This window comes from Myripristis murdjan, chromosome 9, assembly GCF_902150065.1.
Source record: "Myripristis murdjan chromosome 9, fMyrMur1.1, whole genome shotgun sequence".
Classification (NCBI taxonomy): domain Eukaryota; kingdom Metazoa; phylum Chordata; class Actinopteri; order Holocentriformes; family Holocentridae; genus Myripristis; species Myripristis murdjan.
The window spans coordinates 9,004,574-9,019,513 of NC_043988.1; the positions used below are offsets into that span (position 1 = coordinate 9,004,574).

Here is a 14,940-nt window from a genome sequence, read left to right on the forward strand (position 1 = left end):
GAGACCCTGGGCTTCAGTGTTGGCTGTACTTTGTCATGAGCTTCCTCTACACTCCACTTCCTCCACAACTAAATCAAACAGGCTGGGATGACTCAGCAACAACCTGACTCACGAACCAGTTTTATTACAGCCCCCAGACACCCTGTGCTCTCAGCTTTTACTGTCACCAGTCAGGATCTGATGGAAATTACTTCTGCAGTATTAACCCTCAATGCCAAGAAGTTCCTGTCTGAGTGAGAGAATTACATAACAGAAAATGTACTTGATGAATACTGTGTGCCCATTTTGAAGGTAAACTGTTTTTATCCCATGTTTAGTATAATGCAGCGTATGCACTGTATTGCCATATGTTGTCATTTTGTAAACCAAATACTTAATCTAACCCCAATATTTAATCCATCTCCTAATTTTGTTGTGAATTGTTTCCCAAGAGTGGTTGTTTTTTTTTTCAATAGTGGATATCCTCTCTAGCAAACAAAAGTCCTCAGTTGTCCTAAATGAAGCTTGTATAACAAAAACAATCTTGCAGTGCCAGAGAGTTAGCATATTACAAAACGGCGAGAGCAAATGAAACCAAGTGTAAAAGCACTGCGGAGTTGGCGAGTGAGTTGGTATGGCAGTGCCAGGCCTGGGTGGCTGTACCAGTGCAGCAGCTTCTCTAACCGCTAGATTTGTCCTTGGCACAGGGAACAAGTGCTCCACAGAGGGAGCAAGCTGTACCTCCTCTTACTGTAACCCTCTGCTCTTGGTCTGTGCAAAAAAAAAAAAAAAAAGCTACAACAAGTTAGACTAAATTTAGTCTAGTCAAGCAATACATTATATACATTTTGTCAGATAAACAGCCCATCAAATAACTTAGAATTCAGGTTTTTGTGCCACCTGCCAAAGACAGGTAATCTTAAAAAAGAGTTACTCAATAAGAATATCACAAGCCAAAAAAATTATCTCATTTTCCATGGAAAATGAGATAATTACCACATCCACAACTCTTACCACATCACTGCCATTTAGTGCATAAAATCAAATACCCTGTGCTCATGTAAAATTTAGTTAGTGATTCATCATGAAGTGCAGCAGAATTATATCTACAAAAGAGCATAGTTTGAAAACAAAGATGTACAGTGTGGTGGGTGACTCTTATTGATTTATCCACAAAACACATATTTTACCAGTATTTGGCACTTGACAGGTGTTAATTTTGAGCCTTGACAACACAAGTGGGTTCACGAGGAGATGCAGTGACAGCCTGCTGTACTGACCTCTCCCTTCTTTACAGTCATGGACTGTCTGCGCGGAGTGATCTCCTCATTGATACTGGACAGGAAGTTCTGGGAGATGCGCAGGGCGTCCTGCAGCAGTGGATAGTCTGGGTGGCTGGAGGGGGTGTGCTTCAATAAGTCCTACAGAAAGAAAAAAGATTGACTGATGTAATCAATCCTCATGCTGCACATCTCTTTCATCATCATATGCAGACAAGATGAGGCTTGTGTTACAAGACACAGTAAAGACTGGACTTACATGCAGAACGAGGGTGCTGCGTGTCACTCTGTCCACAGGTTTATATAGAAGGGCTGTGGGGCAGAGTCACAGGATTTCAGTTGGACAGGCCTAGTCACAGCACAGCTACTTATAGCTGTATTGATTAATGAGGGGAAATGCCATCCTTTTCCCACTGTACTTACTTTCCAGTGAATTTTTAGCAGACTGGTCTTTACAGTCCTTTGTGCTTTTAACCTTGAGGTTCTAGTGGGGCACAGAGGGGGGTGGGGAGGGGGATAAAAGGGTATTGAAAAAGAAAATAACCTCATTAAATCAGAGCAATTACCAAACAGCGCCATTAAAACGATCAACACCACTGTAAAGAGCTACTCAGCTGAGGACATGCGGTGTGAGGAGTGCTGAAACTGCCCTGTCATCACTTGCCCGGGGCAGCTGCAGAGCATCAAACACTCGCCCGCCACAGTCTCATGTCCTGCTGTGTGTGGTGGCGTGATTACATACCTCAGATATCTCGGCAAACTGGACGTTTGCCTGGCAGCACTTGTCTGCTGTCTCCACGGCAACCTTATAGTTATCCACAAAGGCCCGGTACACTCCCAGCTGGCTGGCCTATAGGACACAGGCAGAGGGGAGATTACATTCATTCCATAATAGAGCAGATATACTTTACTGGTCCACGATGTCCTCTGGGTATGTTGTAATGCCAGTGTACGCTGTGCTCAAGCATGATTTGGCATAAGGTAAAATAATAGGATTACAAAAGGAATGAACCCCATTCAGTGCAATACAACAGCACACGTGTGTATGTGTGTGTGAGAAAAAGAGACAGTAAGCAAATGTGTGCTCACATGCCTGTATGTATACGTGTGTGTGTGTGTGTGTGTGTTTCATCTTTTTTCTTCCAGCAGTGAAATAGTGATGTAGCTCCTCAGTCAGCAGCCTCCTATAGAGCGTTTTGTTCTCCTTTACTGCCTGTCATGTGGTTAAAGCGAGGCTTTCATCTGAGCAGGAGAGGACTCCAGGCAGTCTACTCACACATGCGCTGCCGGGACCCACTAAACATCACTAACAGGCAAAGACCCCCGCCTTTTTCCCTTAAAAGTCTCCTTTTTTTAAACTATCATTAATGATCAAGGCATGATATTTAAGAAGTGCTATAATTAAGTCAGTTTCAGAAAGTTACTGACTTGACTAATACTGGCTTATTTGATCAAAAGCCAGCCTTTTATTATCTATCTGATGCTATATGAGGGTTCAGCCAACATACTTTTGAAAAAGAGAAGAGAACTATAATTAACTGTCTTTGAAAAGTGGCAGATTAGCAAAAATGTTGTTTGCTTCATCAAAATTCCACATTATTTGATGTTCAGGGAGGTCTATGCTTTGTTCTGGTACTTTACAAGGGTGAAATAAAAACATCTTAAAGGACTGACATACTTGACTATGACTGTCACTTGATTCATACATTTGATCAACACACCATTTCATGTGTAAACACTACCAGTGAAGCTACACCGGGAATCTCTGCATGTTGGCAGCCACCAATGGCAGTGAGAGGTAAGTGTTTCAGTTTTGCAGATTTCAATATGTAGAAATGTCGTTCTTCATCTGGAGGGGGTGACGATGAAGAGGTGCAGCCATCCATCCATGAGTCAGCGTTCTCGGGAGCAAGCACTCACTCACTGCTGTTTAGGAGGCAGTATTATAATTCCTCCTTAAGTTTGATGCATTTCTTACTGTACACCAAGAAGATTTCATACTGGTGACCAGGCTCAGCACTGGGATTTCATTTGAGAGAGGGGATGACATGCAGCAAAGGACCTGAGGTCGCTGCTATCGGGACTAAGCCGTGGTACATTGTGCGTGCTCCTAACACGCCCAAGATGGGTACATTTTTAAATTAGATCTTGACTATTCCAGCTGTAACAATGTTCAAACATCACAAGCTTACCAGTTTCTGGAAGAGATCACCCACACACTGTTGGTAACTCCAGTCCTGGACTCTGGGCAGCAGGGCATCATAGAAGTCCTTGTGAATCTCATGGAGCTCTGGCACCTTGAAGAAGATGGTCTCTATCTGCTGGATGGTCAGCATCGGCTGGGAGGTTGTAGCTGCTGCCCTCAGAGGCTTCATGGGCTGTGCAAAAACAAAGCAAAAATACTATGGATTGGGCTTTATTTGTGAGCCTCTGCTGCCTCTTTTGGATGAAACTTGGGTGAATCACGGGTTTTGACACTGGGGTCCAGCATTTTGAATATGTATGTGATTGGCCGACCACAGCTCCACCACCAGGCCAAGAGGACAGTAAACATCATGCTCAGTATCTCTGACATTACTGGGTCTAATTCAATGAACCTTGGGGGAATGGTGTTTTACACTGATATCCAGTATTCCCAAAATGATGCTGGTGACAGCGCAACCAACAGGCCAAAAAATCCCAATATTCAACAGCAATGTCTCAGACACTGCCCATCACACACACCAAAAAACAAATAAATAAATTACACCAAGGGCAATTTGGACTAATTGTGTGAGATGTCATGGTTAGTGTTGACTTATTCCCAAAATATTTTTAATCCAAACAAGAGAACACTCTTGCCAGTGGGGTTAGATAATAAAACCTTTTTCCAATGCAGTTTTACCTGTTATGGGAAACTTATGGTGTATGTGTGTGTGTGTGTGTGTGTGTGTGTGTGTGTGTGTGTGTGTGTGTGTGTGTGTGTGTGTGTGCGTGTGTGTGTGTGTGTGTGTGTGTTTTAATTAATACTTACTATTAAAAGTGCCTCCAGCTGGCTGAGGTAGATCTCCTCACTGGCCAGGATTCCCGACAGAACCCACTTCCTCATCTCCAGTCCCTTCTCCTGATCGAGCTCCACCTGGAAGAAAAATTGAATGTGAGGGAGTGTTAAGGCAGTTGTAAGACATGAGGCTAAGACATTCCCTAAAAGACTTAGACCAAGCTCATCTTGATAGATTTTAACTGTAAACATGTTTGATCTACACTAACCCACCCAGGGTGTTGGGTGAGAGGTCTGTGAACCACTAGATATTGTTCTTGTGGGATTAGGACAGAGCAGATTTGATTAAACTCAGTGGGAGTCTCAGATGCCAAGACCTAAAGGGTCATAGCAACTTAAGGGACACAAGCATGTTCCTCGACCGGGACTTGTTATTTCAAACAGGTCAAAGTCATCAGTCATCCTGGTGCATAATCTCTGGTCAGTATGAAGACCACTGGAGCGTTATACTGGAGCCATTATATTGACTCAATGGTGAAGGAGCTATATGCACAGTCCTCCCCCTATGGTTTAGCCTTTGAAGATGACCAAGCGCAGAGGACAAGAATACCACAGATGGGTCAGTGAACAAGGTAGAGGGGGAGGGGAACTGGATTTCTCTTTAACCTTTGTTTGACCAGAAAATGTTTACTGAGCCCGCATGGTCTTTTTCAGCAACGCCCTGCTTCATAGCTACAAGCACCTCCAACTGGAAGCTGCCATGTGCACTCACTCACTGCTAGACAATGCTAGTGCCATGCTCAAAAGCATTTCTTCATTGAAGTTTTTAAGGAGCTGAGAGAGTTAATTACTCACTTTCCCTGTTCAGATTTGCTCAGCTACAAAAGGAATTTAAGTGCGCTTCCCCTCACAACATGATTGTTGCAACAGGAAGTGTGGTTTCGGGGAAATGTGATCATTTATTTTGAATAACACTAGCGGTAACACAGGCGTGAGACAGGGGCTACCACTAACCTCAACTGTGTTCTCATTTGTTTACTTTTATTATAGCCAGGAATCAGAAATGGGTTGACATTGATTAATGTTTCAGAATGTTGCACATAACCGTTAAACCACTGCCGTCAGATTTATAAGATGAGGCAAGACTGTCGGGACTGAGCGATTTCTCTTATCATCAAAACAGTTTACTGACAGAAGTAGTTACTCTTTTCAATGTGGTGACTGAAAAAGGTGGTATCAAGAGCTGCGAGACAGTTTATGTGTCAGACAGGGGTAGGGGTTGACCCAGTAACATTACCGACAGAGAGGACTCCAGGGAGCCGGAGGACTGAGTGTCTCGGCTGTTGCGGCTCTTGGAGCGTAGGCGTGGCGAGGAGGAGGGAGAGCCGGCGAAGTGGGGGTCGTGGTGGGGCTGGTGGTCCTCCGAATGCTCCAGGTCATAGCCATAGGAAGGAGGGGTCTCACTGTACGGAGCCTCTGTGAGCAACAATCAAACAGCGGACACGGGTCAGACACCAAGACATGAGGTCATATAGTAAACACAGGAAGGAGTCATGGGAAATGCAGCTGACTGTAACATCTTCTAGTGTTAGCATCCTTAATGCTTGGCACTGAAGCTTTTTGGGGATAGAAAATATTAAGGAAAAACTGATATAACACGATATCATCATCAAGATTTCGTCTTCTTGTAGCGTAAGATGAGTTATATTGGCAGGTGCATTGGAATAGTTTCATTCTAAAATGGAGCATATCCATTTTGGGGGAAAAAAAATCACATCCTGAACTCCATCAGGTAATATGTGAAAAACAAAGTTGATTCTGTCCTCACAAAATAAACTGTGAGCTAAGATGACTCATAACTTCAGTGCTAACCCATAATGTGCTTAACTTTTGTGTCACCAGTCAGTGAAAGAGTGGGAGAGTGAGTGTCAGTTTTGTTTTTTAAATGGTGGACGTCTCAATTTGGAATAAAACTCTCTATTTGCAGCCTTAACAGAGAGGCATACATGAGAAATGTAAAGGAAATATGTAGCTTTATTTATAATCAGTTCATTTTGTAAAGTGAAATATCACGTTCATGCATGTCACACAAGCACAAAAACACAGGCTTTCTGTTTCATTTTCTAACACTTAGTTTATAACGCGCAGAAAGCGAAAGACCATGACTGAGTGCTGTGTGTATTTGTATCAAATCCGCTTTAACCTTCATAAACCTGTGGCCTATCCAAATCTACCAGAGGTTGTGCCTGCTGCAGAGGGATTGGCCCATACCAGTGGATAAGCCAGGGTAACTGCAGGGGCAACACACGTGCTCTGCTCATGACATCCTTTAATGCATCTCCATCAGCTGCCAGGATGATGCTTTTTCAGCATCACAGTGAAACTGACTACAGCAGCCTGTTACACTGAGTGTATCAAAAGAACATTTTTTTTTACTAGTAATCGTAGTACTAGTAGTAGTTAAGATGTTAGATGTTAATCATTTTTAACTTTAGTTATTCCAGCAATGTAATTCAACATTCATTTAATAAGTGTACATGAACAAAAGAACAATATTTAAAACTATAATGAGGATTAATAATTTATCTAAAAATGTGTGCCTGCTTTGAAACACACTGTAGTACACATTTTGCCCATCCTCTTCTCCAAGAGAAAGCAGTGGACCTCCTTGTGGATTTCCACATTAGACATAAGGACAGAAGAGGCGTTTGTGTTCAGCTTACATGTTTGCTTTCTTAATCATCCACATGGTAGATCTTCATTATTCATCTACATGGTATCCAGAAAGTTTGAAACCGCTAGTTAAACAGGAATCAAAACTGCCTGTCACAAGCCTCCATTTGGAAAGCAGAAAACCCGGCGCCTGAGACCACACAGCCACCCTGACGACGAGTATGTGCGGAGGAAAACAAGTGCAACAAGAAAAAAAAATATGTACACTATTACTCATCCAAATGACTCCAGACTCTCGGACACCCTGTAGATGCGGACCAACAAGCTCTCAGTCTTGTAATTACTGTCAGCCACCCCTGACTCATCGTCAGTTATCATTATTATTATCATGATTATCACTTTAAAGTATGTGGGAGCCGACAGATGGAGCAGCAATTTCAAACAGCAGCAATAAAAAAAAAAAGGGCAATGCTGTTTGTCTACTGTGGAGTCTGGTATGTTAAAAAGAGGCAACAGAACTGGTTCACCTCTGCTTGAAAACAGGAAAGAGAGGATTCCGGAAGCTGGGGGGAGATACAGCCGAGTCCCCCTGGAGAGGCCTGGCTGACACTCAGGCTTGACAGGATGACATCCACAGAGGCAGTGACAAAGGACTCCAACAAACACACTGGGCCCAGTAGAGCGCGAGTGAGAGATATATAGAGAGAGAAATAAAGAAAGAGAGAGAGGGAGCCGTATCGACTGCTTGCGGAAGAGGCCAGCGCAGGCCAAGGCAGCCAAACAGCACAGGGGAAGTCCATGTGAAAGGCCACTCTGTGTTCCTGTGAGATTATACATCAGCCGTGGCACTGGATGAATAACACATCCTCTCTCCGACAGCAGCCTGGGACCCACAAACTATCTCCTTCCAGTATGAAAAGTTGGCGTCAGGGCTTTTGTAATACACTAAACACAAGAATGAGCGAGGAGGATCTGAAACGTGTTTGGCCGTCATAAATACCAGGCCGGTTGTGGCTTTTTTTAAAAGGTGCTTGGCTTTTAAAATACAGGGCGCTTATTTAAGCACGGCTGTGTGAGAAAGCGCTGGATATCACAATAGTTCCTCAGTAAGCGTGGTCGCCCTACTGATCACAAGGACTGCTACTGAGGAAGTGTCGAGGCAGGTCTGTCCGGAAAATTCAGCAATTCATCAGCTCCGTAGAGGAAACAGGCTTTCTGCACAAGGCCATCTTTTCACAAACACCTCCCACTACCCAACACACACAATTCCTTCACAGTCATGACCACCATATTATATTCCAGTTAACTTTGAGATGCTCTTTGAAATAAAAATCTTGTTACCAAGCCCGAATGATTTTATTGAGCTGTATAAATTCAGACATACATGGAAAGAGCTTTTTACAATGTTCATATCCCATCGTAACTCATAATACAAGCCTGGTTTACTTTCCGTATTTTTTTTTTTAATTCACTGCTTTTCTACTTGCTTTGATGTAATGATTCTTTTTCCATTACTTTATTTGCTTTTACTGCTGTCCGTTTGTTTTCTTCTTAAACCTTGTTTCTGTGTCTTTTGTTTGTCTTGACTGTGAGTTACTTTCATATAACTTATTTTGTAAAGTGCAAAAGACATACAACTATAATGCATACCCTATGTAAACTGCTTTTTTTTTTTTTTTAACAACCTCATAATACATGTATTATGTAAATCATAATACCCTGTCAGTCCTTGAATAACTCGTTATTTGGTCAATTTGAGAGTGGAAATAATGCTGAAGAACAGCTGGCAGGCTATCGGCACTGGGAGCTACACATCTGAGATCACATATCGGCTTTAACAATGAAGCGAAAGTCAGTGGAACTGGTACAGAGGTAAGATTATTTTCTTGTTCACACTCTGCAGGAATTCAGTAACTGAGAATCTGTTAACATTAAAACATCACACAGCTGTGTGGTGTTACAGAAATCCTGGCAGTCCCAATGCTTTCCCTGTCCCATACCTGGCTAGCTACAGTTTAAACTGGTCTGAACTGTGCAACAGAGCTGTAATAAATACACTGTAATGACATTACATAAGATTGCTTAGCTCAACAGCTGTGATTGTGAGCTGTATAGCGCCAAGGATCAGAATGGACCTGATTTGGCTGTGGACTGTTTCTGAACTCTGTAATTCTGTGTTTTTCAAGAATTAACTTGACTGCATTCCAGTGATCTTTAAGCGTATGGATTTCACCACTCTACAATCATCAGAAAACGACTTTTTGCTGGAATCACTCTTGAATGCACAATTTAGAAGTTCTCAGGGGAGTGTTTTTGCTTTTCCACACTACCCACAAACATCACACTGAACACACACACTAAAAATAGAACCCAAGGATATATAAGGACTTGACCAAACAACTGGTTCCTTGCTCTGCAGTCCCTCCAAGCACAATAATCCATCATCATGAAACCCTGTTCCTTCCTGCAGCATGTCAACAGCAGGCATGTTCACAGGACTATCGCTGCAGTTTAATACAGGAGCATGTAGGATGTTCTATTGATGACAAAGCAAAGACACATGGAAACCCATAATCCTAATCCATAGAGATGAACACAGCACGATAAACAGGCACAGAGGGACTGACAGATGTGCAGAACTTCATGTTATCCGAGATTCACTACTACAACAAAATTCACGTGGCTTTCTTTACAGAGCTCACACAGGACGGCTTACTTAAAAAACTCCGCAGGACACTAACGAGGAAGCTTTTTCTTAGGACCTCTCTGCAGATGCTTCTGTCCTTGGGTTAAAACAAACAGCTCCATTGTGTTGTTTGTCTTCTAAATTGCCATCACCACACAATGCGTCCATCAAACCACTGTCTTTCACTTTGCAACATTTAGCTAGAAGACATTTTTAGATGGGGAAGGATGAGCTCACTGTTGGTTATGGAAATAACTAAAAGGAGGAAGTGGTCCAGACAGCAATCAGAGTGACAGCATGTGGATACCGCTCAGCCCATAGACATACCAACTGCACTTCACTTAATGTACCAAGCACATTTCTATTGGGAGGAACTTATTTTTTTAGCGATGCCCAAAAATAAGCACAAGAAAAAAATAAGTATTGATCGAGCACAGTTCCAGAAAAAGGCTTTAATTGGGTTTTGCCATCCATAATTAGCACTGGTGAAAAGGTACAACACCCCGCAGCCCAGCATCCTGACGAATCAATGTGTTTAAATTGGCCAGGGTGGCCAGACTCTAGCTTGCAATGCCTCACCAAAGAGAGGGAACCAAAGCCCAGTTATTGCTCCCCTCTGTGACCTTACTGAGCATACACAGACACTGTTCACTTGATGGGGATAATTTAGATCACAAGGCCCCAAGATAAGCACCAAATAGCAAATGTGTTGATCGACCCAGAACAGAAATGGCCGGAATTGGGATTTTAGCATACATAATTTACTACATCACCACTGAGAAAAGGTGCAGTGAAGGACAGCCTATCTGTCGCCTCTCTAATGGGCGTATAGATCTGGAGAGAAGTTGCACCTTTGGAAAAAGCAGCAGAAGATGCCAATGTGAGATGTTGTTAAAAGGTTAGCGCCACTTTATGGCTCCAGTAAATGGATTCTCCTTCTGACTGCGTGGTCACTTGGGAGACAGCGGTCACAGGCGAACAGAATAGAGGGGGAACTGGCTGAGGGGTGATGGCTGTCAGGCTCTGGATGATAGCCCTGGCCTGTGGCCCTCATACTTCTCCACACTTTATAAGAAGCAAGTGGAAAAAATGTTGATAGAGTTATCTGCAATCCACTTCACATGGTGACATTTGGGTCCTCAGACTACAAAGAGTCACACCACTGCTGCAGAGGAGTGTGCATGGTGTATGGTGGACCATGTAGGGTTGATCTATCAGTGAAGCAGCACTCACTTCCTGTCAGCAGCACGTTCTGCTTCTCTTCGACTGAGATTGAGTCATCGAGTTAAAAAGTAACAGCCTTTCTACCTGTGGCATCTGGAATGGGGACTCAAGATGAAGAGCCTGTTGTGTGTTTTGGCAAATCATCAGATTGTTAGCCAACCAAAAATCATCACATCCTGGGCCATCTTAAGTGTCTGCTAGAGTGGGAGGTACTTTAAAACCACAGGGCCGGTCGAGGCAGCGAGGCCCACCAGCGCTCTGCTCTGATCTGTTGTGGGAAAGCCTAAAATTAGTGCCAGTCATTGAGCAGTGTAGGTCAGAACTGGGCCGCCCAACCCAGCACACCTACTAATCAGCGCATTTAAATAGCTCAGGGTGGTCAGGCTACTGCTTGTAATGCCCTGCATAAGAGAGAGAATGAAAGCCCAATAATTGCTCCAGTCTGTGACCTTATTGAACGTAAACATAGACAAATGAGAATAGGCACGCAGAGGCTATACACAGATTAACTATAGTGAGGGTGGGGAAAAATAGCATGTTTAATACGGCATAGTGCCTATTTAGTCTTATTTGGCCATTGGAAATGAATTATTTATATCTCAACAAAAATTGGGGAAAAAATGATATTTGAATCTGCATTTTACAAATGTTTTATACTCTACACAGAATGTTGTAAACCAGTGATTCAGAAAGCGTGCATTCTCAATAGTTACACAATAGCAAATGACAGTCAGAATGGGGAAAGTATTCATAAGCAGTGACAATAAAGTCACATTGACCCTCAGGTATGATCAATTATTAATTTGCGTCTCAGAGTAGCATTAAATATTTGTGAAAGTTTCACTGACTTCACCTGATGATGTGCTTTGCTCTGATTGGCCAAGTCATTATCTGCCTAGCAACACAGGTTTTATGACACAAGTTTGCACTAAACAGATTTGCTAAATCTAATAGCATAGAACTCATCAATCAGGCCATCACTGATTTAGGAATCATTTGATTTGTGTGGCTGAATTGGTTTTACTTAAGTTTCATCAGTCAGGCTACATGGATAAATAGCTGCTACCTTTGAGGAAACTCAGCAATTTGGCACCTTTGCCCTCACTTGTTTCAAAAGCTTTTAACTATCTCATTCCGTCACATTGAGCAGGCTCGCCGTGCAGACTGAACATTCATCTAAAACAAACTCTGCTGACCAATGACACATCGAGCTCCATGGGTCAGGCTGTTGTTAAGGGAGGTGAACTCATACGGCACTTTACATTTCATTAGCTGTTTCCCCCCACACCCCACAAGCAGCTGAGACATTCCATAAACACTTGGCCTGCCAGCCAGCAGCACAGAGAGCCCTTTGAGTGGGACCAGGGAGGGGAGCTGGGACTACAGGGCCAGAGGGCTGAGGCAGAGCACGAGGGAGGATTACTGAGCCCAGGGAGGCCTGTAGGGGATGGCTGCTGCCTCACAAACATGTCAAAAATGTCCTCAGTTAAGGCCTATCTATGGGAACATGTAACTAAGTATGTGTTAAGAGTTGTACTGGTGTGAAGTTCAAGGCTTGACAGTCTTGAATATTATTGTAAACAAGCAGAGTGGGTCTGAACAACAGGGCTATTCATCCCCTACACTGTGAGAGCAGCTGGTGAGGCCTGGCCTGGTGTACTGATGGCCTGCCAGCTCTTGACCACTTTACCCAGTACACCACACACAAGGACAGGTGTTGTACTTACACGCACAGGCACGCATGCACACACGCACATGCACACGCACACGCACACACACACACACACACACACACGCACACACACACACACACACACACGCACGCACACACACACGCACACACACACACACACACACACACACACACACACACACACACACAGGCCTGTGTTGCCCTAAAGAGCTGCCAGCACTTCCTCTCGTAGGCCTAGGCCTACATTTATTCTAGGAAAGGGAGAGGCTGAATTCTTCAGCTTCCTTAACCACTAACCTCAGATGTTGATATCAAGGTACAATGATAGGTCTGTCTGGCCTTCCTTAAGGGACCTAAAATATTCATGAGTCTGCAATTAGCCAGGAGTGTAGACCAGCACCTTTCTAACTCCTGCTGAGACAGCAAGTAGTGCCAAGGCCTGGACCGAAGCCAGACATTCAGACAGACTTCATCACCTTTCAGACAGACACTTTCTATTAGTGTCAAAGCCATAGGTCAAAGCCATCTGAGACAGACCCATCCATCTACTTTCACAAACTGTGCTAAGCAACCCACAGGCTGAGCTAAAATGCATCGAAAACAGACAAAGTTCCTGCTTTTGCACAAGGATTATGATTAAACTAATGGGAGATTTATTATTCCTCTGTCAGCCGACCTACTCACCCATGGCCTCATCCACTCACTGTAATACATTAAGCACGAGACAGTCTACACACCCAGACTCTCCTTCAGCCATAGCAAAAGGATGGCCACAGGCATGTCAGTGTCAAAATGATAATTAATTATGGCAAAATAGACCCATCAGAGAGTTGGCCTCCTTATAGGCCCACAGCTAATCAGCAGCTCTATTCACAGCCAGGCTTGACAATTGGCCTAGATAACCAGAAACCAGGAGACAACACTCATTCTCCTATTCATAGGAAAAAAACCCTTGAGATGTGTCAATTTTAGACTGGCCATTTCACTAAGATCACAGAGAAGGATCAGGATGCAGTGGGCTGGTATGATCACAGGTTTGTTGGCACAAGCCAGTGGTTGTGTACACCAAGCCGACACAGGCCACCATGCCAGACAACACTGGGGACCATGTCAGGTCTCAGCTGTCTGCTTCAACACTTAGCTATTCCATGACAGGGTGTGTAACACAAACATACACACCAAACTCAGGAGTCTATGCATGTAAAGCCTAATTTAGACATAACCACAGACATATGAATACTACTGTGTATGAAACTTAGCCTAACAGTTACTTCACTGGACTAAAAAGCTCCTTTACAAAAGCAAGATTAAGATACATTTACAAGGCTGACTTAATAGATTTGGTGAATGCTGCTGTGTTTTATAATAAATACAAAAAAAAGTGCTTTCCAAGTGCTCCCTAGAAGTCCCTGACCACAACAGAGAGCATTTTATTGTAAGGCTTGCCTCAAAACCACTCCTTACCCAAGTCCTGTTCCAGCAGTGTGCACAGTAATGTTATTATGACATCACAAAATAAATCCAGATTTTTGTTAATCCGCAAAGCATGGCTCACATGAAGTAGCAGTGTCATTACCTCAGCAGCATGCCCACCCTGGACAAATCTGGACAATGCGCACACTTCAGCAGCATCATGCATTTTAGCAGTAGACATTAAACAGTGCAGGGTAATATTACTATTATTTAAAAGAATTAAAAAAAAGTTTTCCCTCCAGTGTTATTTCCATGACAGGTTTCTCCTCTAATGGGCACTTTAAATAAATAGAGAACAGATCTACATATATATCTGTTTTTTTAAGTTATTTTAATTTGTTGCGGGCTATTTCTCTCCACTTTGGAAAGAACAGGAAGCTTCGTACATGAAAACAATGGAGCAACACAACACAACTGACAGAAAGTTTACAATATTGCGCGACAAATGGTTTAGTGAAACAGGGCCGACCCACGGTGAATGGATTTGCACGTTTCAGTCATCCGCGCAGTGTGCAAGCTTCCTCTTCATGCTGATTATATGTGATTATGCTATCTGATTATTCATCGCATGCTTTGTATTAACAGCTTTGGGCTCGATCACCTTATATAACAAACAGACTATTCTGATGATCTGCTTAATCTGCTCCACAGTGGATAACACTGGTATTTGGGAGAGCCAGACAATTTTCGGCTGTAATCTGTATCCCATTCCAGCCAGCTGAATAGTTGGCATGAAACACAGAGCCTCTCATTTTATGAAACCCTAATAACACTTCTTTGTGTATCATTCACTTTGATGAACGTGGACCCCTCACTCCCTCGTCTCTTTATGTCCTTGGCAGTACCAAGTTGCCAGGACCACTCTCCTTATCCCACTTAACATTGTTACATTGTTAACATGTCAATACACATTCTAGATGAGCGATTCTCCTATTGTGCTCACACATAACAA

At 43.2% G+C, this 14,940-nt stretch overlaps 1 protein-coding gene across 2 annotated transcripts in view; it reads right to left on the reverse strand.

Annotated features, from left to right (window-relative positions):
- LOC115365795 (breakpoint cluster region protein) overlaps nucleotides 1-14,940 on the reverse strand; it is a 31,988-nt gene that overhangs the window by 13,972 nt on the left and 3,076 nt on the right. For both annotated transcript variants that reach the window (XM_030060956.1, XM_030060957.1), the window contains exons 2-8: nucleotides 5,537-5,715; nucleotides 4,273-4,377; nucleotides 3,452-3,637; nucleotides 2,002-2,109; nucleotides 1,683-1,743; nucleotides 1,519-1,571; nucleotides 1,260-1,400 (exon numbers count right to left, since the gene is read on the reverse strand). In XM_030060956.1, the coding sequence (XP_029916816.1) occupies nucleotides 1,260-1,400; nucleotides 1,519-1,571; nucleotides 1,683-1,743; nucleotides 2,002-2,109; nucleotides 3,452-3,637; nucleotides 4,273-4,377; nucleotides 5,537-5,715 (833 nt within the window). The remainder of the gene's footprint in view (nucleotides 1-1,259; nucleotides 1,401-1,518; nucleotides 1,572-1,682; nucleotides 1,744-2,001; nucleotides 2,110-3,451; nucleotides 3,638-4,272; nucleotides 4,378-5,536; nucleotides 5,716-14,940) is intronic.